The sequence below is a fragment of the Mustelus asterias genome, chromosome 13, assembly GCF_964213995.1.
Source record: "Mustelus asterias chromosome 13, sMusAst1.hap1.1, whole genome shotgun sequence".
NCBI lineage: Eukaryota > Metazoa > Chordata > Chondrichthyes > Carcharhiniformes > Triakidae > Mustelus > Mustelus asterias.
Genome location: NC_135813.1, coordinates 22,025,524 through 22,050,743, shown reverse-complemented (window position 1 = coordinate 22,050,743; position 25,220 = coordinate 22,025,524). Strand labels below are relative to the sequence as shown.

The 25,220-nt window shown below is 42.1% G+C and overlaps 1 protein-coding gene across 1 annotated transcript in view; it reads right to left on the bottom strand.

The window, feature by feature from the left end:
* psmb7 (proteasome 20S subunit beta 7) overlaps positions 1-10,052 on the bottom strand; it is a 60,537-nt gene extending 50,485 nt beyond the window's left edge. Inside the window, exons 1-4 of the mRNA XM_078226507.1 lie at positions 9,938-10,052; positions 7,638-7,731; positions 3,425-3,522; positions 1,165-1,305 (exon numbers count right to left, since the gene is read on the bottom strand). Of these exons, the coding sequence (XP_078082633.1) occupies positions 1,165-1,305; positions 3,425-3,522; positions 7,638-7,731; positions 9,938-9,999 (395 nt within the window). The 5' untranslated portion in view covers positions 10,000-10,052. The remainder of the gene's footprint in view (positions 1-1,164; positions 1,306-3,424; positions 3,523-7,637; positions 7,732-9,937) is intronic.
* Positions 10,053-25,220: the final 15,168 nt, after the last annotated feature.

The window sequence follows — 25,220 nt, the reverse complement described above, 5'->3', positions numbered from 1 at the left end:
CACCCGCCACGGGAATCGTAGCCAGCAGGGGGTGGACCATGTAAAGAAGCTCTATTGACCTCAGGTGGAATTCTCCAGTTTTGGGGTGAGTGCAACCGGAAATTCCTGCCCCTTGTATTTCTATTTCAGACTTCCGGCATCTGCACTATTTTGCTTTTTAACCAGGACTTCAATCACATAGCTGAACTTCTCCAGTCCATTCTCCTGCACATCAGTGATGAGGTGCAGCCCCATCGAAGTGGCAATGGTACAACGGGAATGGTACGTATAGCCTGCTCTTAGGACGAATGGTTCCCTTATAACCCTCACACCCAATAATCACCATGTACAAGACAGACAACTGGGTCAGACTCCCCCAGCAACTGTTGAAATACCCTCCGTTGGCTGCCAGAAATTGAATGTATATTGGCTGCAGTATTAACTGGGGTAGGAATTCCCAGAAAAGTCAGATGTGCAAAATGAGCTTCCAATTCCCTATTGTTTGCTTTGTACTGCTACCTACAATGAATGTATAACTGATCAAGTTCATAGGATCTAGACTGACAGTTAAAAAGTTATAGGTGCTTATCTGGAGCAGATTCGGAAAAACAAGGTTACAAACACACCTGTAAAGTTTATACTTTTGACATGATTCCAAAAGCCAATTTTTGTCTAGTGGCATCTTTGTATTACAGAACTACAAGAAGAAACAAGTCTGCGACATTACCTCAGGATTTCATTGCGTAAACCATCCCGTCTCTAACGCACAGTGGATTCCACAGCAAGGTTTTATGGGTTATAACACGCGAAGGCTAATGATCACAAAAACACATTCTGGTCTACATGGGCAATCAAAGCCTCTCAGTCTATTGGCCAGCAGACAACAGGGCTAAGTGTCCCTCCAGCAGCAACATCTGTATTGCCGGCAGGGTAGCCATCGCTTCTGCAAGTATCATGAAAACCACCATTAGTGAGGTGCCGGAGCCTCCAGAGGCAGCAGCTCACATACTTATCACATTGCTGCTGAAGTGGAGACTGCCAATTAGCAACAGCAGTTTAAGGTGAATGCCACATAAATCCCAATGGAATTACAGAAATCCTCAGCCTGTTAGAAAGCCGAATTGTAAGTTACGAGAAAATTGGGCAATTTAAACATTAATTGCAATTGCACCAAGTTTTATTTACCTGAAAAGCATTTGCTTCAGCATGCGATTTGCAGTAGCTACACGTGCAAGGCGTCCAGTGGATAAAGCATGTAGCTCCAGATTGGATGAGATCAGTTGAGTGGTCATCTCCGTGTCTGCAGCAGTACCAGCACCACAGCAACTAAACGGGATTACAGAAATCGCAGCCAGTTGGAATTCTCAATTGAAATAAAACACTATGATTTTAAGCACTACTAATAATTGCTTGTGGCACTGCCCAGTCAGTTAATTATTTATTTTATACATAATGAACAGTATCAATAGTGAGCGAGGACTTCAAAATTTCACCACATTAAGCCACCTAGTAGATGGACAGGTAAGAGAAAGAACGAAAAAAACCCAGCAAGACAGTAAAGAAAAATGGACAGAAATTACATTTGCAGAAAAATAAAGATGAGAGACCCTGCTTCAGTGACAAAAACTGGACCATGATACACAGGATAACTCCTCTAGTCTTCTTCAAATGGTGCCATGGAGTCTTTTGCTCTCATCTGAGATAAGGCCTCTGTATAATGTCACATCAAAAAGGCAACACATCCAAGAATGCAACTCCACTGAAGTATCAAACTGGATTATGTCCACAAATCTCTGGACTGGGACTTGAAGCATTAGCCTTCTGACTCAAAGAAGAACACTGCCAGCCGACCCCTCAAAGTCGCATGTAAGGAGTCAAAACTAAGTGAAGCAGGGTTAAAGGCTGATGGATAATTGGACAATTCAGTTCCATTAAGTCATACATTCTGACTTTATCTTAGTTAAATAATAGTGTCTTATGTTGAGTTGTTGTTTCCCTGATGAGTCAACATCTGGAAAAAGAAACTGATGTTTCAGGTTTATGACGCTTCATCATAACCTAGAAAGGTTCCATAATCACAACCTCTATTTCCTTTCCACAGGAGTCAATTCCCTGCTCTGTATTTGCTCAAACAGTATTTTCTGCTTTGACATCAGATCTGATGCTTTCTCTCTTGGTTATATGTAAGATTTTAACATTTGCAAAGGTAACATCATTTGGGAAGGTTCCTCATCAGCTTTCTGACGAATTCAGTCTGTGTGATAACCAACTTAAATTCTAGCCGTAAGGACCTACTAGTAATTAGGCTTTTAACATGTATCACTTTTAATACACACAGTGAAACAATCACAGAAACCAAAAATTTTTTATATGTGCTATCAGATTTGGAGAGCATGTCGACAGGTCCCTGAAGGTGACAGGACAGGTGGTGGTAGAAAAAGCATATGGAATGCTTTTCTTTGTTGGACATCCAAAAGTAGGGATGTAATGCTGGAACTGTATAAAACGCCGGTTAGCAATAGTTGGAACTACAGTTCTGGTCGCCACATTACAGGAAGGACATAATTGCGCTGGAGAGACTACGGAGGAGATTTACAAGAATGTTGCCAAGGCTTGAACTTACAGCTATGAGGAGAGATTGGATAGCTAGGTCTATTTTCCTTCAAACAAAGGAGGCCGAGGGGTGACTTAATTGAGGTGTACAAGATTATGAGGAGCGTAGACAGAGCAAACAGGAAAGATCCGTTTCCCCCGGTGGAGGTCAATTACCACGGGGCACAAAGTGATTGGTAGAAGGATTAGAAGGAACACAAGGGGCCTATCTGGAATTTGCTGCCTGGTGGAAGGATTAGAGGGAACACGAGGGATATACTTCTTCATCCAGTGGGTGATGGGTGTCTGGAATTCACCGTCTGGTTTGGTGGTGGAGACAAAATTTAAAAGGTACATAGGTATGCACCTGCAACCTGCAAGGCTACAGACAAGGTACTGGAAGGTGGGATTAGAATATGCAGCTCGTTATTTATTTTTCAGCCAGTACAGATATGATGGGCTGAATGGCCTCATTCTGTGCACCATAATAGTTCGCGGCACGGTAGCACAGTGGTTAGCACTGCTGCTTCACAGCTCCAGGGTTCCGGGTTCGATTCCTGGCTCGGGTCACTGTCTGTGTGGAGTTTGCACATTCTCCTCGTGTCTGCGTGGGTTTCCTCCGGGTGCTCCAGTTTCCTCCCACAGTCCAAAGATGTGCGGGTTAGGTTGATTGGCCAGGTTAAAAATTGCCCCTTAGAGTCCTGAGATGCGTAGGTTAGCGGGATTAGCGGGTAAAATATGTGGGGGTAGGGCCTGGGTGGGATTGTGGTCGGTGCAGACTCGATGGGCCGAATGGCCTCCTTCTGCACTGTAGGGTTTCTATGATATTTCAACGGTTCTATTTATAACTTACTAAATATTAGGAGCAATGTAGTGAATCTTGGAGCAGTTTTTATCAGCAACAATCATGCCTTCAGTTGCTCTTGTATCAGCACCCAGGATTACTCCATCCTTAAAGAAATTGTAAAAAAAAAAGAATTGAGATTGTTTGTTTGAACATAACAGGATATTCTAAAAGCATACATCAAAGTTATTTTACTTAAATTAATTATTTAACCAGAGCGTAATGAAACTACTTTCTACAAAGCAAATTTCTGAGGTATTTTAAGACTTTGAAAGGTATGAATCATATTCAGCTTAAAAACATAGAAAATAGTAGCAGGAGGAGGACATTTGGCCCTTCAAGCCTGCTGTGCCATTCATTATGATCATGGCTGATCATCAAACCCAATAGCCTGATCCCGCCTTCACCCCATATCCTTTGACCCCCTTCACTCTGAGAGCCATATCTACCTCCTTCTTGAAAACATACAATGTTTTGACCTCAACTGCTTTCTGTGGTAGCAAATTCCACAGGCTTACCACTCTCTGGGTGAAGAAATTTCTCCCCAATTCAGTCCTAAAAGGTTTACCTTGTGTCCTTAAACTATGACGCCTGGGCGCTTCACCATTGAGAACATTAATGTGGTTTATTTGTATTGCTATGTAGGAAAGTAACCAATTTTAAGTCCTGACTTCTCGGTGGCAGGGTGGATAAGCTGACCATGGCACTATGGTGCAGGAAGCTATTCAAGTGGGTGGAGCACAAGGGAATGTAGTGGTAGTAGGAGACAGTATAGTAAGGGGGATTCTCCGCAGCAAAGAGTGAGAGTCCAGGCAACCGGGTTTGGAGAGGAACTTACAGTGGGAAGGGGATCCAGTGACCATGGTCCATGTCGGTCTCAACAACATAGGAAGGATGAGGAAGAAGGTTCTGCACAATCAGTAGGAGAAACTAGGCAGAGTCTCAACAGTCATAATATTTGGATTATTACCCAAGCTATGTGCAAATTGGCACAAGACAAACAAAATTTTCCCCATGTCTGTGTGGATTTCCTCCGGGTGCTCCAGTTTCCTCCCACAGTCCAAAGATGTGCAGGTTAGGTGGATTGGCTATGCTAAATTGCTCGTTAGTGTCCCAAGATGTGTAGGTTAGGGGGATTGATGAGGTAAATGCGTGGGGTTATGGGGTAGGGCCGAGGGGCGAGATACTCTGTTGGAGAGTTGGTGTGGACTCGGTGGGTTGAATGGTCTCCTTCTGCACTGTAGGGATTCTGTAAGTGTAAATGTCACCATCCGAGTCAGAAAATGCAACTTTTGAACTCTTAACTCAATCCCATCACCTGGAAATAAAATCTTATTTAAAAAGTGACAGAAAAAAAACTTGTTCAAACTGATCTAAATTTAGTGGGAGTGCTCTAATAACGAGATCATTCTTGCATTAAAGTGAAACATTGAGAAGAAGTTGAACAACGTAAAAAGTTTAAAGATTTTCCTCCACCTCATCTGTTGTATATTTGAATGGACTTTGAGCGAGTGAAAGAAATCAGTGGGACCAACCGTTTGCCTAAGTTGATCTTTCTCTACACCCTTGCCATGACTGTAACACTACATTCTGCACTCCTTTCCTTCTCTATGAACTGTCTGTATAGCGCGCAAGAAACAATACTTTTCACTGTATACTAATACATGTGACAATAATAATAAATCAAATCAAAACTGTTGTTTTAACAAATATAACGAATCCAAAAGCAATGTTATTTAAGGGCCCTTAAAATGGTAGCAGTGAAAAAGCAACCTTCATAGCAAATTTGTGATCACCACTGATTTTAAGGGGAGCAGTGCCATTATAATATATTGTTCACTGTTTTGGTGAGCAGTGCAAAATTCCCAGGAAATTAATCATTTAAACCACAATTTCTTGATCCTTTTGTGCTGTAAAATGTGCCCCACAATGTAGATAGCTCATTACAATAGCGCAAGTCTCATGGAAATGTTGGGCCATTGCCTTATTGCTGAAATGCATTCTAACGAAAAGTCAGGGTTTGAAACATTTATGTACCGTGCATCTAAAAGCAGATAAAGAATAGCTAAGTCACCATGATAACTTAAACGCAGATATTCTTTTGGGGGGGGGGGGGAATGAAAGCTCATTCTTACCAAATTAAGGTGATTCTAGCACCAGCAATAACCTATTCAGCCACTTGACCCGATTCTCCTATTCAATTAGAACACAGCTGATCTGTACCTCAACCGCATTTACCCACCTTTGTTCCAAATCCCAGATACCTAATAAAAAGCTATCACTGCCAAGTCTTGCAAGTATCAATTAATTAAAGATTCATGATCTTCTGGGGGACAGATGTCTCCCGATCTTACTTCTGAGTGGCATGGATCTAATTTTAAGATTTATGCCCTCTTGTTGTGGGCCCCTCCCACCAGACAAATTACTTTATTTGTCTCTCTGATTCAAGCAAATTTACCATGGTCAGTTTGTGTCCCATTCCTTCAAAATCAGCTTCGTTTAAATGTATCATTCCAAGAAATACTTCAAAAGAAAGAAAGGTGCAGAAGCAACTTTTAAATTTATGTTTAAAACTGAAATTAAAGAATGCCAGTTAATTTCTTACTCCTTTTTCAGGTCCACTTGCGGCATTCTCTGACCATCAGGATGTGCTGGCAAGGGGGTTAATGCCACGAACTGCATTGTTACACTAAATCGCCATCACAAAGAAAGTCCAAAATGTGGCTTTTGAATCCCCCTACAAAATTATGCAGTTATAAATAACTAATGGCGCAATATCTGGAAGGTTAATCAACATGATCCAATTAACCGATGGTCTCCAGCCTAATTTAATCCTACCTGACTATACAGGTAAAAAAAAACCCACAGAAATGTGATTTTTAGTTGATTGTGTTTCTCAAAAAACATCTCATAAGAGGACTAAAAGAACAAAGAACAATACAGCACAGGAACAGGCCCTTCGGCCCTCCAAGCCCGCGCCGCTCCCTGGTCCAAACTAGACCATTCTTTTGTATCCCTCCATTCCCACTTCGTTCATATGGCTGTCTAAACTAGACCATTCTTTTGTATCCCTCCATTCCCACTCCGTTCATATGGCTGTCTAAATTTGTTGAGTGATTTCAATCAGCAGAAATGACAAACTAGCCTGCTTAGGAATCTTAGTTTATGAATTTCTCAGTGGTACTATTCGGTCAGAAAGCTATCAAACTGTGCTTTAAATGAGCCAAGTAGTTTGCTTTTAAGTACAACACTTCGCTAAAGAGTTTAAAGGTAAGTTCAATGTTTTTAAGGAATTGTATGCTAATCTTGATGTTAATGTACTACAGCATGCAGAGTTTTTTCTTGATACAAGAAATGGGAACATGACACAAACCCAAGTACAATATTGGTCTTGCACCAATGCAGTCAGACTAAATTTGATTGGCATCAACATGCTCTTTGCCTTCACAGCATTCATGTGATAATTAAAATACGATCGTTAAAGAGATGTGCATTTATTTCAGAGGCAAATGGCCATTTCCTGGTTTAAGAACAGCTTCTGGTTGCATAAGAAGAACATACACTAAACTCAATCAGTAAACATCATATACTGTCAGGGGAGAAATAGCAAGCCCTTAATTCCATGACAAACATGCTAAGGTTGCCAGATGTGCACAGTATCTCACAATGGCATTCATGGCCCAACAAAATAATCACAAGTACAGCACTTAAAATCTTTAAAAATCATACAAATGTATTATTTATGATAACATTACACTATAAATTAATTTCTAGACTATCAGCGATTGATTTTCCCCTGTTCAAAACTCTTACAAATTTCATATTAATTACTGATGTGAAAATGATCTTTGTGTTAGAGATGTAAAATCAGGTAGCTCTCAGATAAAATAAATCAATGGCAGCAAAAATTAGAATGAGTAGAATGGCCCAATTATTTCTGACCAGTCACACCACTTTTCTTGTGTAGTTTTAAACACCGGCAGTTTGTGTGCGACAGCTGAGCTCTGCAATTTTAAAGTCATAAAGTTACTTGGGTTTCTTTTTTCTGATAAAAAAGTTGTAGTTTAATACAAGTAGTTTGTTTATAGTCAATACTGCAATGCCAAGATCAAGTGCATCATTCAAACAATCTTAGATAAATAAAGTGGTGCTCAAAGAGCCATTTTTTTCTTAGCTTCATGATTCCTGTGATATACCAAAGAAATTAGCTAAAACATAATACCTTGAATACAATCCCAGCAATAGTGGTGCCAGTTTTTCTTGCTTGAAGAACTTTGAAACCTTGCTTAGTAAGTTCAGCTTCAAGAAATGCATTCCTATAGCAAACAAAACACACATCACTGAGGATTCTTAAAAGGTTATAAATACCATCATATGAAACCATATTTAAAATCAACAAACTGGACTTTCTACACATACCACGCGCAACTAAAGTCAAGACTATGTGATGCAAGACAACTTCTTCATTATAGGTTTGGATAAGGATCTATTGGACGTTTTAACTGCGACCAATTATGTATTAGTTGAAAGAAAGTAAGTTGGTGGAAGAAAAAATATATAGGGCTTCTAATAATATTTAAGGTACATGAAACCAATAATTTGAATATTACTGCAGAACTGTCGATGGCATCCATCTGCTTAACAATATTGAGTATTTCCCTCACTGCCCTAATTATCCACTTGGGAATATAAGATCCCATATTCAATCCCTGTTCTGTGTCGAGTTAGCTGGTAACAAATTAAGATTACAGTTGTCCTTAGTGACCTGCATCAAAGGGGAGAAAAATTAACTAGGGCCAGAGTGGCACAGTGGTTAGCAGCACTGCTGCCTCACAGAACCAGGGACCTGGGTTCGATTCCTGCCTTGGGTGACCGTCTGTGTGGAGTGTGCATATTCTCCCCATGTCTGCATGGGTTTCCTTCAGGTGTTCCAGTTTCCCCTCTCAGTCCAAAGATGTGCAGGTTAGGTGAATTGGCTATGCTAAACTGCCCGGGTTACGATGATGGGGCAGAGGGGTGAATCTGGGTAAGATGCTCTTTCAGAGAGTCAGTGCAGACTCAATGGGTCGAATGGATTACAGATTCCATGGTCCCTCTTGCTGATCATTATGCAGTGATCCAATTCTGGGCAATGGCTGCGAACTGGATTAAACTCAACTATGATGCATTCAGCACTTGACAAGCTCGCATGTAAATATTGGTCAAATGTGTGACGGATTGGAGAGCATCCAGTAGCTGGGCAGCCACTCAACAGTAGGAAGAGAAAAGGCAAACAAAGAAATTTGTTTTAATTAATGAGTTGAGTATTTTTACTTTGAAATCCGAAAGATTTTAAATAGAAGATCTCTCATGGCATTGTTTTCAGTTATTTTATAAGAAAATAATCAATCTACACAGAATTGTAATATAGAAACAGCCCTTTGATCCAATCAGGCCGGGTTAGTGTTTAACCTGTGTGAGCAGGAGTCGATGTGCGTATGCTCCTTTAACATTTTATTCTTATTTCCTTCCTATCAATCACACCTACTCTTTAATGTTGAGCTAATCTCAGCTTCAATCAACTACTCAGGCATCTGCACATCCCAGACAAAATTCGGCATCTAACCAAAACGAGAAGTGTCATGCCTGTCAACTCTGTTGACAGATTAACCTGTCTGTTTGCCGGACTGACCTACTGAGATTTCCAAGTAGTTTTGTTTTTGTTTCTGATATGCAGCATCTGTGCTTTAATTTTTTATTCATCAGTCAAGCTATTTGAAAACTACTGTTAAACTTGAAAATTTCTTGGGGGGGGGGGGGTGGGGAGGACATAACTTGAATAGCTAAAATATTAAACCACTATGTCCAATTATGGACAAGTATGTCAGTTTGTGATGATTTAACATGTAATATTTACCTTTGGATCACCATAAAATAAATTTTAATTACCAAAGAGTTAACGAATGAATTTCTATTTTAAGTTATTATAAGCCATTGGCAATTAGACCAAATAAGTTGCTGGGAAAAACAATTAAAAAGAAGAAAGCTGGGATCATTGATAGATCTATACGTGAGAAGCATTATCAGGAAACGTTTGACACTTTAAATTAAGTTCATTTATTTAAGATATTAGATTGGACATACATAATAAAACGGTTTGTTAACGAATATTCCAAATGAAATAAGTAAAAGATTGAAATTAATAATATGTTTAATCTCTATTCCGTAACCGATGAAAACAAAGTTAAATGCTATTTCGTTTAGTTTGAACGCTTCTATGCAATTAATGTACTGCAGCTAAACGAATTCAGTAAAATATTTGATTTTTGTGTAAAAATATTAACTTTTAAAAGAAAAAATGTATATGAATGTGAAACATGAGTCATCCACATCAGGGCAATGTGCAAGTCATCCTCGCCTTCACACGGTGTCTAAAGGCCTCAAAAAACGAAATCTTTCAGTAAAAGCGGCTGGAGGGTATTTTCCGAGACAATATTACAAACAGACAGCAGCGGGAAGCCCGCTATTCAGAGCCGCACTCACCTCCGACAATTGTCGAAACTGAAACCACCAACTGGCTCCTGGCAGAGTCTCAGAGACGCCATCTTAGAGAGAGAGAGAGCCCGGAACTGGATCCTCTCCACCCGGCAGACAGAGGGGCACTGCTTCCGGGGGAGAGAGAGGGGATAGGGATAGAGGAGAGAGAGAGAGAGAGGGATAGAGGAGAGAGAGAGGGGGATAGAGGAGAGGGAGAGAGAGAGGGATAGAGGAGAGAGGGAAAGGGATAGAGGAGAGAGGGAGAGGGATAGAGGAGAGAGGGAGAGGGATAGAGGAGAGAGGGAGAGGGATAGTGGAGAGAGGGAGAGGGATAGAGGAGAGAGGGATAGAGGAGAGAGGGAGAGGGATAGAGGAGAGAGGGATAGAGGAGAGAGGGAGAGGGATAGAGGAGAGAGGGAGAGGGATAGTGGAGAGAGGGAGAGGGATAGTGGAGAGAGGGAGAGGGATAGAGGAGAGAGGGAGAGGGATAGAGGAGAGAGGGAGAGGGATAGAGGAGAGAGGGAGAGGGATAGAGGAGAGAGGGAGAGGGATAGAGGAGAGAGGGAGAGGGATAGAGGAGAGAGGGATAGAGGAGAGAGGGATAGAGGAGAGAGAGAGGGATAGAGGAGAGAGAGAGGGATAGAGGAGAGAGAGAGGGATAGAGGAGAGAGAGAGAATGGGATCGAGGAGAGAGAGGGACAGGAAAGAGAGAGAGGGGGACAGGAGAGAGAGGGGGACAGGAGAGAGAGGGGGACAGGAGAGAGAGGGGGACAGGAGAGAGAGGGGGACAGGAGAGAGAGAGGGACAGGAGAGAGAGAGAGGGGGATAGGAGAGAGAGAGAGGGGGGGATAGGAGAGAGAGAGAGGGGGGGATAGGAGAGAGAGAAGGGGGGGATAGGAGAGAGAGAGAGGGGGGGATAGGAGAGAGAGAGAGGGGGGATAGGAGAGAGAGAGAGACGGGGATAGGAGAGAGAGACGGGGATAGGAGAGAGAGAGACGGGGATAGGAGAGAGAGAGACGGGGATAGGAGAGAGAGACGGGGATAGGAGAGAGAGACGGGGATAGTAGAGAGAGACGGGGATAGGAGAGAGAGAGGGGGGGATAGGAGAGAGAGGGGGGGGATAGGAGAGAGAGAGGGGGGATAGGAGAGAGAGGGGGGGATAGGAGAGAGAGAGAGGGGGATAGGAGAGAGAGGGGGGGGGATAGGAGAGAGAGAGGGGGGGATAGGAGAGAGAGGGGGGGATAGGAGAGAGAGAGGGGGGGATAGGAGAGAGAGGGGGATAGGATGGGGGAGGGGGGATCAGATGGGGGAGGGGGGAATCAGATGGTGGGAGGGGGGTCAGATGATGGGGAATCCAGTGATGGGGGAAATCGGATGGGGGTAGAGGGGGGAGGGGTGGGTAGGTAGGGGAGATGTAGAGAGGGAGAAATGGGGGAGATAGGGGGTGATAAATGGAGGGTCAGGATGAGGGGAAGGGGAGGAGGGGAAGATAGAGAGGAGAGACGTGGACAGGGAGGCGGGGGGGGGGAATATGGGGAGGGGTACAAAGAACAGTACAGCACAGGAAACAGGCCCTTCGGCCCTCCAAGCCTGTGCCGCTCCTTGGTCCAACTAGACCAATCGTTTGTATCCCTCCATTCCCAGGCTGCTCATGTGACTATCCAGTTAAGTCTTAAACGATGTCAGCGTGCCTGCCTCCACTACCCTACTTGGCAGCGCATTCCAGGCCCCCACCACCCTCTGTGTAAAAAACGTCCCTCTGATATCTGAGTTATACTTCGCCCCTCTCACCTTGAGCCCGTGACCTCTCGTGATCGTCACCTCCGACCTGGGAAAAAGCTTCCCACTGTTCACCCTATCTATACCCTTCATAATCTTGTACATCTCTATTAGATCTCCCCTCATTCTCCGTCTTTCCAAGGAGAACAACCCCAGTCTACCCAATCTCTCCTCATAGCTAAGACCCTCCATACCAGGCAACATCCTGGTAAACCTTCTCTGCACTCTCTCTAACACCTCCACATCCTTCTGGTAGTGCGGCGACCAGAACTGGACGCAGTACTCCAAATGTGGCCTAACCAGCGTTCTATACAGCTGCATCATCAGACTCCAGCTTTTATACTCTATATCCCGTCCTATAAAGGCAAGCATACCATATGCCTTCTTCACCACCTTCTCCACCTGTGTTGCCACCTTCAAGGATTTGTGGACTTGCACACCTAGGTCCCTCTGTGTTTCTATACTCCTGATGACTCTGCCATTTATTGTATAACTCCTCCCTACATTATTTCTTCCAAAATGCATCACTTCGCATTTATCCGGATTAAACTCCATCTGCCACCTCTCCGTCCAATTTTCCAGCCTATCTATATCCTGCTGTATTGCCCGACAATGCTCTTCGCTATCCGCAAGTCCAGCCATCTTCGTGTCATCCGCAAACTTGCTGATTACACCAGTTACACCTTCTTCCAAATCATTTATATATATCACAAATAGCAGAGGTCCCAGTACAGAGCCCTGCGGAACACCACTGGTCACAGACCTCCAGCCGGAAAAAGACCCTTCGACCACTACCCTCTGTCTCCTATGGCCAAGCCAGTTCTCCACCCATCTAGCCACTTCTCCTTGTATCCCATGAGCCTTAACCTTCTTGTGGGGTACATATGGAGATACATGTGGGAGATCGGGAGTGGGAGGAGATATGGGGAGAGTGGAGATAGGGGATGAGGAGGAGGGAAGGGTGGGAGTTGGAAAGGACAGAGAGTGGGAGGGGGCAAGTTGGAGAGGGGGGGAGAGAGTGGTGAGATATCGATGGGGGGGCAATGAGAGGAAAAGAAGAGTGTGGGTATAGGGCTTGGTGGGGGAACGGGATGGGTGGAGAGGGGTTAGGAGGGGGTGTGAAATGGACCAGTGAGGGTGAGGTGGAGGGGTGTACTGGATGGGGTGGCGGGAGAGGAGACTGGTGAAGGGAGGAGGAGGGAATATTGGAAGGGGTGGGGACAGGGAGTAGGGAGGGGTGGATGGGAGGGACTTAGAGGAAGGAAGGGAAGAGGGTGGGTGAGAGGAGGAGGAGTGGAGATGTAGATGAGAGGGAGAGTTTGGGACAGGGAGATGACAGGAGAGGAGGAGAGGGAGGGGTGGAGTGGAAATGGTCGGGAAGTGTGCGAGCACAGAGTTGGGAGAGTGAGCTTGGGGCGGGCAAGTTGTAAATGTTCTAGCAGCTGAATCCTAAAATTGTATAGCAACCCTATAGATATTTTACAACCCCATCCAAATACCTAAACGATATGTGCACTTGCTTCAGGAGGCTATCCGGGCACCTGAGGAGCTCTGACGATGCTTCTCCTTGGATTCTGGGAGTTATTCTCAAGAAAACAGGACTGGTGTCTTACCGGGGAGAAGGCCTCAAAGAAGCATTTAGATCACCTTGGTCACAATGAATCCTCCGTCGGGGCAAATAAGTTCATAAGATATCGGAGCAAAATTAGGCCATTCGGCCCATTGAGTCTTCTCCGTCATTCGATCATGGCCGATATGCTCCTCATCCCCAGTTTCCTGCCTTCTCCCCATAACCGTTCAACCCATTACCAATTAAAATTGTTTCTACGGACGTGCCACCATCAGCGTCCTTCACACCAGCTGGTGGATGGAAAACTCCACCCTCTTAACTCAAGAGCCAATCATCTGGATGATGATTCTCGCTCAGACATGGAGACACGGGCAGCGGACATCCAGTCAGAGGTTGACCGAAGATGGGCCACCTGTAGTGGCTCTTCGATGCTCTTCGCGGAATAGGCAGTCACCTGTTCTTTACACAGCCCCCTGACCCCATACAAGTGATGGAGATGAGACCAAAGGCAAAGAGACGGAGGAGGCCCCATTGTAATGGGAGCAAGGGGGAATCCTCAGACTTGGGAAGGGGGTGGTGTAATAACCACTGTGGGGCTCGCTGAGTATGAGTTCCCCTGGTAGCAGGCAGCTGGAGCTCATTATCTGAACCTTTTATCAGAAATGCAGTTCCAGGTGGGGACTAATGTGTACACCACAGTAGTGGTTTTACTATGAGCAATCTGTAATAAACTGTGTTCCTTTCCCATCGGGCTTCCTGAGCCATTACAAATCCCAATATATATATTGACCGTGAAGTTAACCTTGTGATAGACAGTAATGAAAAGTCCATTAGTGGATTTATCATTTAGTATGTCAAGGAAAGAGAGCTTGTTAGACTGCTCCATCTTAAAAGTGAATTTGAGCACACAATGGAGAGTATTAAGTAAGATGTGTAAAGAAATCCTTATGCTTGACTGCAGATTCAAAGATCACAAATGTATCTTGTATGTAGTGGAAGCATGCAGGGGGTAGAAAGTTAAGGCTCATTCCATCAAAGATGCGTTTCTCACAGAAACTGACCAAAATGTTAGCGAGTGCCAGACGGAGAGGGGATCCCATGACCACACCACCTATTTGAGCATACATGTTGCCATGGTGAGAAACATGCCGGCTTTGAGTCAGATCTTTGACACTTCACCATTCCGCCCTTTTTTGCCATGATGTAACAAATGTAACAATCCCAGTGGATGTTATAACTGGATGGGAAGATCCCAGAATGGAACCCTGCCTCAAAAGATTAACATTTGATTTGTGTTTAAAAACGTGGAAGAACTGAGTCACAGGATTACTAGTTTGTTTTAACAACAAGAAAAAAGCATTTATTAAACTTGAAAAGTTGGATTATTATACAATCTTCCTTTACTCTCCCCTTAGCCTAATGCAGTGGTTCCCAAACTTTTTTCACTGGGCCGCACTTTCGGAATAAAAATTTGCTCGCGCCACACCGAATTTTTTATTTAAAAGAAATACATTCATAAACAAAAAAAACCAACACCTAGCAGTGCTTGATTCATAACATAGAACACAACTACTTTATAATATGATCATGGGACATCCAGAAAGTATAAAACAATGCAGCTACATAAAAACATGATTCATTCCCAAAATATACTTATAGACGAGCCTCTTACATATGTAACCTTAAGTAAGTATACAAACTCAATGAGAGGTGTGAGCTTGTTTTGTCGGGTAATCTCATTTATATTAGGTCTAATTTGAGACAAACAAACTCTCATCTCCTCATCAACACAAAGAAGCCTTTCTCTTTTCTGGTCTTTGATATTTGTCAGAGCTGAAAATCCCTCTTCACAACAATATGTCGTGGAGAACTGTAGAAGAATAGCTAATGCTCTTGAAGAGATGCGTGGATACTGTTTCTGGTTGTATATCCAAAAGGAGTCCAGTGGCATACTCCCGTGTTTCATTTTCAAGGTGCGATCACTCGAAATGCAGGCCATCTCCTCCTCCTCATCCAATGTCAGACCTGAACAGCTGGAATTCGCAAAGGGGTCTCTAACCCAGTCAAATTTTTCTGTAGACAACGATGGGAAGTAATGATCAATCTTTTCTACCAGTGTTGCAAGATGTTCCTGTATGAGGCCGTACAATTCATTGCTCGTTTTAAAACTTTTTACCAGTGGGAACATTTCAAGGTATGTTGCATCGCTCTTCCGAGCCAGAGCTGAAGCTTTTTTTTGAATGCAGTTAGTTTGTCTGTAGTTGTGAGAATATTGTCATCGCGGCCTTGCATACTGGTATTGAGCACATTCAACCAGGAAAAGATATCGGCCAAATATGCCAGCTTTGCACACCAGTCATTGTCATCCAGTTGGTGGTACAATGGGTTCCCTTCTTGATCCAAAAATTCTCTTAATTCGTTCTTCAGTTCCAACACCCGATTTAAAACTTTTCCGCGGGAAACCTCGAACCTCCGCGAACCTCCGAATGCAGAATTAGGCATTGATGTTTTGATTCCATGTCTTTGCAGAGTTGAGCAAATAACCGCGCCTTTAGTGGTTTTGCTTTGATGAAGTTCACAATGTGCACAGTCTGATCTAGAACCAACTTCAAATCAGCTATAAGGGTCTTGGTGATTAATGCCTCTGTGTAAAAAACAGTGAGTTGATATTACATCTGGATTTTTCTGTTTGATGAGTGCTGCCAAGCCTCTCACATTCCCTATCATACATGGCGCTCCATCCGTACAAATTCCAATACAAGAATCCCATGAAATCTCAACTTTTTCCAAACACTCAGACAAGGTTTGGAAAATATCTTGTCCTCTGGTATGTTTTTCAAGTTCCTTGCAAAATATAAACTTTGATTATTTCGTCATTGTGAATGAATCTGATATAGGCAAGCAACTGTGCTTTTCCACTAATGTCGGTCGATTCATCAACTTGAATGGCAAATTTAGAATTCTTCATACTTTCGGAAATATGCTTCTCAATATTAGCTGACATATTAACTATTCTTCTGCGAATTGTATTATCAGACAAAGGAATTTCCATAACTTCTCGCTCAGCATCATCACCAAAGGAAGTTTTCACAATCAAGCTGCAGGCAGGCTGAATCAATTTTTCAGCTATTGTACGTGGTTTTGTCTGTTGAGCAATCAATTCAGCCACTTGGTAAGATACAATCTACATCTTATCTGAGACTGTCATTCGTTTTTCGAAATATGATCGTTTGCATTTCTGCAGTTCCAAAAGCCTTTCAAAATATTGAACATCCTTGTTTGCCAGATTTCCATGTTTTGACAACAGATGTCTTTTCATCTTGCTTGGGACCATATTGGAATTGGAAAGCTTCTCACCACAGATCAAACACATAGGCCGAGGTACGTTTTCATCTCCAGTCCATGTGAAACCGAGACTCAGATAGCTATCCATATATTGTCGACAAACTTTCTTTTTTGGAGGTTTGCTTGGGCCTGCTACTGGTGTAGAATTAAACGATTCTTCTTCAGCACTCTGTTTGAACGGCGATTCTGGATCACAACGTGGACTCGGATCGTCCTCAGCATCACTTGATGCTCTTGCTCTCACTTTGGAAAAATATCTATCCATGTTTAAATGTTTCTCTGATTGTCCTTGAATCTTACCGCCACATTTGCCATCCTCTCTCGCCACACCCTTTGGGAACCACTGGCCTGACAAATACACACTTAAAAGTGGAGTGGAAGCTTTGTTTAAAAGAGCCATTTTTAAAACCTGGACTGGATTTCAGAATGCAAACCACCAAGAGAAAGTATTATCATGAGAGAATATTTTAAAGTATGTTTTGAGAGTGGAGTTTAGAAACTCTCACGTGACAAATCATCTGGGGGTATTCTGAGGAGAAAACCACAGACACTAACATGGGTTCAGAGCAGAGTGTGTGCATTTGACCACAGCCAATCTTTGTGCTTATAAAGGACTTTGTGTTAATGGGTTCATTGTAGCTTAAAATGTATTTTGTAATCTGTGTTAATCTTAAAATATTTCTGGCCTATCATGATCCAATGCCTTTCCAACTCTCTGTGACTTTACTGAACAGTAATCTATCCCATTAACTCCAGACTTCTTAGAAACTTCTCTTCATTTCTCTAGTTTCCTCAACTAGCTGGACTTTAGGTCTCTGGAATCTGTTTTCTAACAGTGGTTAGCACTGCTGCCTCACAGCGCCAGGGGCCCGGGTTCAATTCCAGCCTCGGGTGACTGTCTGTATGGAGTTTGCACATTCTACCCGTGTCTGCATGGGTTTCCTCCAGGTGCTCCGGTTTCCTCTCACTGTCCAAAGATGTGTGGGTTAGGTTGATTGGCCATGCTAAAGTGCCCCTTAGTGTCAGGGGGACTAGCTAGGGTAAATGGGTGGGGTTATGGGGATAGGGCCTGGGTGGGATTGTGGTTGGTGCTGACTCGATGGGCTGAATGGCCTCCTGCACTGTAGAGATTCTATAATTATCCATTACTCCATAGTATGGCTTTTCTTCTAACAAGACTGAGAAATATTCCCACTTTAGCCTTCTAAAACCAACTGCTTCTAGCAGAGCTGTGAAAGCTACCTTCTCTCTACCACTTATCTCCAACTGCAATCAAGCCAGCTAAAGTAAAACTCAAAAACTTCTCTATCTTACAAGGCCCTAGATGCTAAGCAATCACTGCCCTCTCTAAGCACCATAGAATTACAGTTGGAATTGAAACCAGACCCCAGACATATAAATACCTTTGCCTAGGCACAGAAACATTAAATTAAACTCACTTAAAACTTTACCGTATTTCTAATGTTCACCAATGCAAATATAAATCACTTAAAACTACCTTTATTTTCCAAACACAACATGGCACAAATGTTGATTGCTTCCTTCAGCAAATCGTTCGTAAATAAGCTTGCAATATTGAATGAGCACACAGACAATATATTGCTATCAAAATAGGAAATGTTGAAAAAACTCAGCAAGTCTGGCAGCATCAGTGGTGAACATTTTGAGTCACTATGCCTCACCTTCAATACTGAGGTGAGGTTATGGCCTAGTGGTATTATCGCTAGACTATTAATCCAAAAACTCAGCTAACGTTCTGGGATCCCAGGTTCAAATCCCACCACAGCAGATGGTAGAATTTGAATTCAATAAAAAATATCTGGAATTAAGAATCTACTGATGACCATTAAACGATGGTCGGAAAAATCCATCTGGTTCACAAATGTCCTTTAGAGAAGGAAATCTGCCATCTTTACCTGGTCTAGCCTACATGGCCCCCAGAGCCACAGCAATGTGGTTGACTCTCAACTGCCCTTTGAAATAGCCTAGCAAGCCACTCAGTTCAAGGGCAACTAGGGATGGGCAATAAATGCTGGCCAGCCAGCGTCGCCCATATCCCACAAATGAATTTTTTAAAAGTCAGCCCTTGATTTTAGCCCTGAGAAAGAGTCACATGGGCTCAAAACAGTAATTATATTTCTCTCTCTACCGATGATGCCAGATCTGCTGAGCTTTTCCTGAATTTCCTCTTTTTATTTCAGATTTTTAGCATCTACAGTATTATGCTGTTAGCATATTATTGTTGTCAAAATGTTGGTTGCATGTAGTCTTTGCAAAGGTGAAGGAATCCATTATATATTTATAATTAAGTAGTATTAGATGTAGCAATATGGGAAGCAGAGAAGTTAAATATGGGAAGTATACCGACCGGTGGTATTGGATCTGCTGCTTGCCCTCTTTGTTTTTCAGGAGCTGAGAAATGCAATACAGGTGTTATGATCTAACCACATAGACATTTTCCATCATATATATGGATGTGGGAATTTACAATGGGAAAAAATTGAGAGGAAGTGGACAAGTAAAATTTTTAGATTGGAGTGGACGCTATTTTTTGTGTAAGGCTACTGTACCTGTTGAATATGGATTTTAATAATATTTACAGCCTTTAAACTGATTTGAATGAATTGCAACTGGCCACAGAGGTCATAAAACAGTCTAACTGAACAATGCCAACAATTTATATCCTCTACATAGAGTTTAAGTATTAGTGTCACAAGTCAGCTTACATTAACATTGCAATGAAGTTACTGTGAAAATCCCCGAGTCGCCACACTCCGGCGCCTGTTCAGGTACACTGAGGGAGAATTTAGCATGGCCAATGCACCTAACCAGCATGTCTTTCGGACTGTGGAAGGAAACCGGAGCATCCGGAGGAAACTCATGCAGACACAGGGAGAAAGTGCAGACTCCACACGGACAGTGACCAAAGCTGGGAATTGAACCCAGGTCCCTGGCGCTGGGAGGCAGCAGTGCTTGCCACCATGCTGTCCTGGACAGCTGAGATTTGAGATGAGGAAAATTTAGTTGCCAAAAGTGCCTCAAATTGGCAGAATGCCTTGCTTTGAAATCATTAATTTTATAACAGTGAGAATATCTTTCATGAATGTCATTGTTAAATTTCAAGCTAGTAGCCTAACAGTGCTGTTGTACAAAGTCATAGGATGTGATACCTATAGAGTGAATCTTTCCACGTTACATCAGCTGAAGGGGAGGCGGGAAGAGGTTAAGGGGCAAGGAATCTAAATAAACATTTTTTTTCTGGTCAATTCAATAGCATCTATTGTGAGGCAATGGCACAAACAGGTTTTTGCCCTATCTTGCCCTCTGGGATGTGATGGTCAGAGAATATTCTGACACTCGGTGTGAATTGAATTTACGGAGAAGATCATGGGAACAAATTAAGTTTAATGTACTGTTTTCCTTCCTAAATTCTAAAGCCTTCAGTAATTTGATTTTTTTTAAAAAGCCAACCAGAGATTTGATTTTTCACTTGTGCTTTTGGGTTCCAAGTTTTCCTACCTAGGTTTGATGGTTGGAATTAATCACCCTTGGGTCTGCAGAGGTGTTGGGATTTGATTGGCATGCAACTAGCACTGCAATTTGCGATAAAGGTCTTGGGATATAAAATAGCAAGTTGTTGCCAAAGGGTATAACATTTTGTTTCCTCTAGAGTTCCATCATGGAAGCAGATGTCCAATAACTTTTCTTTTACCTCTGTGTAATCTTTTCGTCTGTTTCATATTCTCTCAGGTATGAGATTGGCTCTTATACAGATGTGTGGGTAGATATTCTTTTCAAAAATAAATCTCTTGTTGCAATGGCTCCATCTACTGTGTATTTTTAAAATTGGAGTGAGTGAAGAGCAGCTACAGTACCAGACATGAGTAAGATCTCTATATTTCACCCTATCTTTGAATCAGTTGTGATACAAAGGTGTTCACGCTTGCCTAACTGAGAATTTTTTTTTAAGATCATTGCTGGTGACTTTATATTGAGGAACATGATTTTTTCCTATCTGTATCGCTTCTTGGCCATATGGCTAAGATTGACACCGTAATTCTACCGCCCCACCCGCCATGGAACCGGAGCAGGCGAGGGGTGGACAACAGAAATGTCTGTTGACCTTGGGCTCGCTCAAGCGAGGCCATAAAATCCTGCCGCATGTGTAGGATCAAGCACGAGATCCAGTGTAATGCCTGTTCTTGTCAGCTTGGATCTAGTACGTCTCCTTTGTGGGGATTATGTATTGGATTCATTTTAAATTTGAATTGGCTTTTGGAACAAGCAAGGAGGTGGATTAAGGGCTTACCCTGTCCACTCTGCGCATTGGCTTTGTAACTCTGAGAAAGGAGAACAAGTTTTAAAAATCTGTATGATAAGGTCCTAATCTATGAAATTGGTTATAATATTTTTTGTGTTGCAAGATTGCTCCTGAGAATGTAATCAGAGAAAGGATAATCCATACCAGTAATTAGAACATAGGTTAGTGGGATTAGTGGGTAAATGTGTAGAGATATGGGGGTAGGGCCTGGGTGGGATTGTGGTCGGTGCAGACTCGATGGGCCGAATGGCCTCTTTCTGCACTGTAGGGTTTCAGTGATTTCTGTGAGAACAGAATGCAACATTGATTACTTCTCATGGTTTCTTATGTTTTATTTTACTTTGCCAAGGAAGAGAATTAAGTACCACATAAGACAACACAAACAAAATGTTCTTCCATGCACTCGGTATGGATTAGACCTTATCCCCAGCCGGGGATTTTGCACACATTCCATGGATAAATGGACCAACTACAAGTCAACTTTGTCAGCCTTCATGGCAATGAAGGTGGTTCTGATCTGGTTGTTTTATTCACCTGTTTAATAGAACACTTCCAAATCAAGGCTTTATATCAATGGTAATATAAGGAATATTTTGCATATCAATCACCCTGTCTGTATTAAACCCCTATTCAATTAAATTGAGATTCCATAGCCCAAAGACTTGAAATGATTTTCAACAGTTTCAGATTATTAATATGAAACTTAAAATCGCCAAAATTGTAATCCAGTCTGGAATTTGTCTTTTAGTGAATATTGAGGGTTAGCCCTAGTGACAGTACAAGCAGATGATGCTGCTGTGCAAATTAAGGAACAATTTCTGCAATTATATGATTTTTGCACAATCCTCTAGGTTCAGGAGACAATTTATGAAAAGTGATTCAATAAGCACTACCTTACAGACCAGAGTTTGTTTCTTATTCCTTATTCTGTGCATAATCACAAATATTTATCACACTAAAGCTTATCACAATGATCTTGTGGAGAGTTTTTCCAGTGGAAGTCTCAGCAGCATTGACGGGGGTACAAGGGAGCTAAAATTCAAATTTAAATGTGTTTGGCTCCACCATGATTGAGAAAATATCACCAATTACTTCATATAGTTATAAACTCGAAGTCTAATCAGTAATCATCTCACAATCTAGAATTAAGCTATCCTCTCACCCTACATGCTTTCAGATATGTCTTACATGAAATCCCGTAGAACTAAAATTTGATACTATTGCAGTGAACGATCCAAGGGCGAGTCATTTGTTCTTTTCGCCATGCTTCACAGTCCAGCACTTTGCTGTTTCCCATAATATAATCCAATTTTCAATTTCAACAGGAAATGAGCAAAGTGACAATGAAAAAGAACATGCGAGTTGTTTTCCTATTGCCCTCTTCATGTGTGCTTAAAGGAAACATAAATTCTCTTTCCGAAGGATCCTCTGCCTGTAAGTAACTGTTGTCCCTCGACATTCTAGTTCTTCTGCCATCATCACCAAAAATTTGCGTGTTCTGCTGTTGTCTATGGCTCCTAACACTGAGAATGGGACTCTTAGCTGGGACTGGGACAACTCCCCAAAGGGCAAGGACAACCAACCACTGAGGTCTCAATTGACCCTGCTATCCTGATTTCATACCATAGGTATAATTCACACTTCAGTACTTGATATGTTTTTCAGTATCTTGTGCATTAATCTATCGTGTAGTGTGGTGATCTTGCCACTGCGACTCTCATATTAATAAAAGATGGTCATTTTCAGTTACTTCTACAGAACTTGTGTTAGAGGTGTAGGTTTCATTCCTTCGATCAGAACCAATTAAATCAAATTAATATTTTTCACCTGGAGGCCATGGAACACCTTCCCTAGAAAGGTTCCTGATAAGTAATAGTACTCACAGCGACTACTGGTCAGGGAACCACAAACTAAAAGCCCCTGATCTTCTATTCATTTAAATAGATGGAAAAAATATATTTTGTCTCTGGTCCTCCGATTTCCCAATTGGCACTCCATGCAAGTGACACTTCTTGCTGGGAGGGCTGACTGGGAAATCAACCTTCACAGGATCACGTAAAAATAGAACATGATTAAGTATTGACTTTGGTGGGTTGGACTGAAACAATCGCAATAATTAAAGCTGGTATATTTGCATCAGTCAAAAGAATTAAAAGCTAGAGGGGAGGTTTTTGCCTAATTGTTCTGTTTTCACGCTACAACTGATTCCAGTTGTTCTTTTTTGTGAAATGACAGAAAGGATATTTGGGTGTTAAGAATCAAGGTGCATGGTTAAAAACCATCTCAACGTAACAAAGTGAAAACGTTACCTTTGTGCAGTCCACTACGGTTTAACGTCTTTCTAACAATTACTTGAATTTATATGGCACCTTTTGGAAAATGGTGTGTTTTAAACTTTCCATTTCTCTATAGATCAGCATAAAGCAGAATCTGGATCTGTCTTGCTTCAGATACTGAAGCATATCTTAGCGAAAATATTTCTGAAAAGGAAGTTCCCTTTTCAGTAATGCAAATTTAATATGGAAATCAATAATCAGCAGATGTTTCCTAAACATGCAATTCTGTGAATCATAGAATTAGGAATGTATACCTACACAGAGAAATTGTCACATAAAAACAAGTCTTTTGAGCAAACCAATGTAAATCTTCAGAAGAGTAGTCCTGCCCACTTTTTTCCTCAGTCACGTTATTCCCCTTTCCTTCAACCACCTAAGATACATGTTTTTAATGTTGGGACGCTCTCTGTTTCAGTCACCACATCCCTATTTGAGGGCAGAACAGTGGTATAGTGGTTAACACTGTTGCCTCAAAGTACCAGGAACCTGGGTTTATGGCCTTGGATGATTATGAGGAGTTTGCACATTCTCCCTGTGCCTGCTGGGTTTCCTCCGGGTGCTCCGGTTTCCTCCCACAGTCCAAACATGTGCAGGTTAGGTGGATTGGCCATGCTAAATTGCTCCTTGGGCCAGAATTTTACCGCCCCATCCGCCATGGGAATCAGAGGGGGTGAGGGGCGGACCATGGGAAGGTCTGCTAACCTTGGGCAGGATTTTACAGTTTCAGGTTGAGCAAGGCCATAAAATCCTGCCCTTGGTGTCCAAAGATATGTAGGTTTGGTGGATTAGCCATGGTAAATGGATGGGTTTACGGAGATGGGGGATCTGGGTAAGATGCTCTTTTGAAAGTCTGTGCGGACTTGATGGGCTGAATGGCCTCCTTCTGCACTACAGGGATTCTCTGATTCAAATCCATTATCTACACATCCTGGAGTAAACCACAATGAAATACATCAGTCTTTTCTGTTCTGATGATAGGTTGGTTATACCTGAACTGCTTTCGTACTGACTGACCCGCTGAGTGTTTTCAGCATTTTATGCTTGTTTTTGACACCTAACATTTTAAGTTTATTCCATTCATATGCCAGTACAGACATGTCAAAACTGTCAATGAAATTAAAAACTTTAAAGATGTTCCATACAGTTGTTTAATTTTTCTTCTGTCAGTTTAATATTGAGCCACAATAGTGAATTATAGCTTATAGCTTAAGATGTTTACAAAAACTTGTAGATCACGATGAATTAAGGGAAATTATCAACAATTATAAGGTCAATTTCTCAATTTGTTTCTAACTTTCTTCACAAAGTTCAGCAATGACTATCAAGTGATGAAAATATCAGTGATCTTCCAAGAAACTTCTTTCACTGCACAGCTAATACAAGGTCCACTGATATCATCTGGCAATGATAGCTAAGTACTATTGTGTTCTGAGTATTAAAACATTTGCACAGCGAAGTAACATTTAATGCAGCATGTTAAATGGGATGATAAATGCACGCATTGTAGTGTGTGATCGCAATTCCTGTGGGCAGGTAGCCATTATAAAAGGAAGGATTTTAATCTTAAAACTAACAAAGTAATTGGAATTGAGACTCGAGGCTAGACTGTGGAACATCTGTGATCCATTCCTTAATGTAATTAATCATCTTAGTTATTAATATTTTGGCTGCCTGTAATTGGAAAACAGCTTAACTACTTCCTAATAACTTTGTGGGTGAGTTCTCTTTTTAATTCCTAAGGATAGGTAACTATTCATCCAGCCTGCTAAAAAATTTAAACAAGTGAAGAGGGCACTCAGTAGAACTCATGCCTCCCACTGTTAGTTCAATTATGCAGCTCTTCCTTGAGGCTTTTCCCTGTCTGGTTGGTACTTTGTAATGACAAAGCTGAAAAAGAAAATATTTTTATTAGGCACTTCCATCTCACTGAGGCAGCTT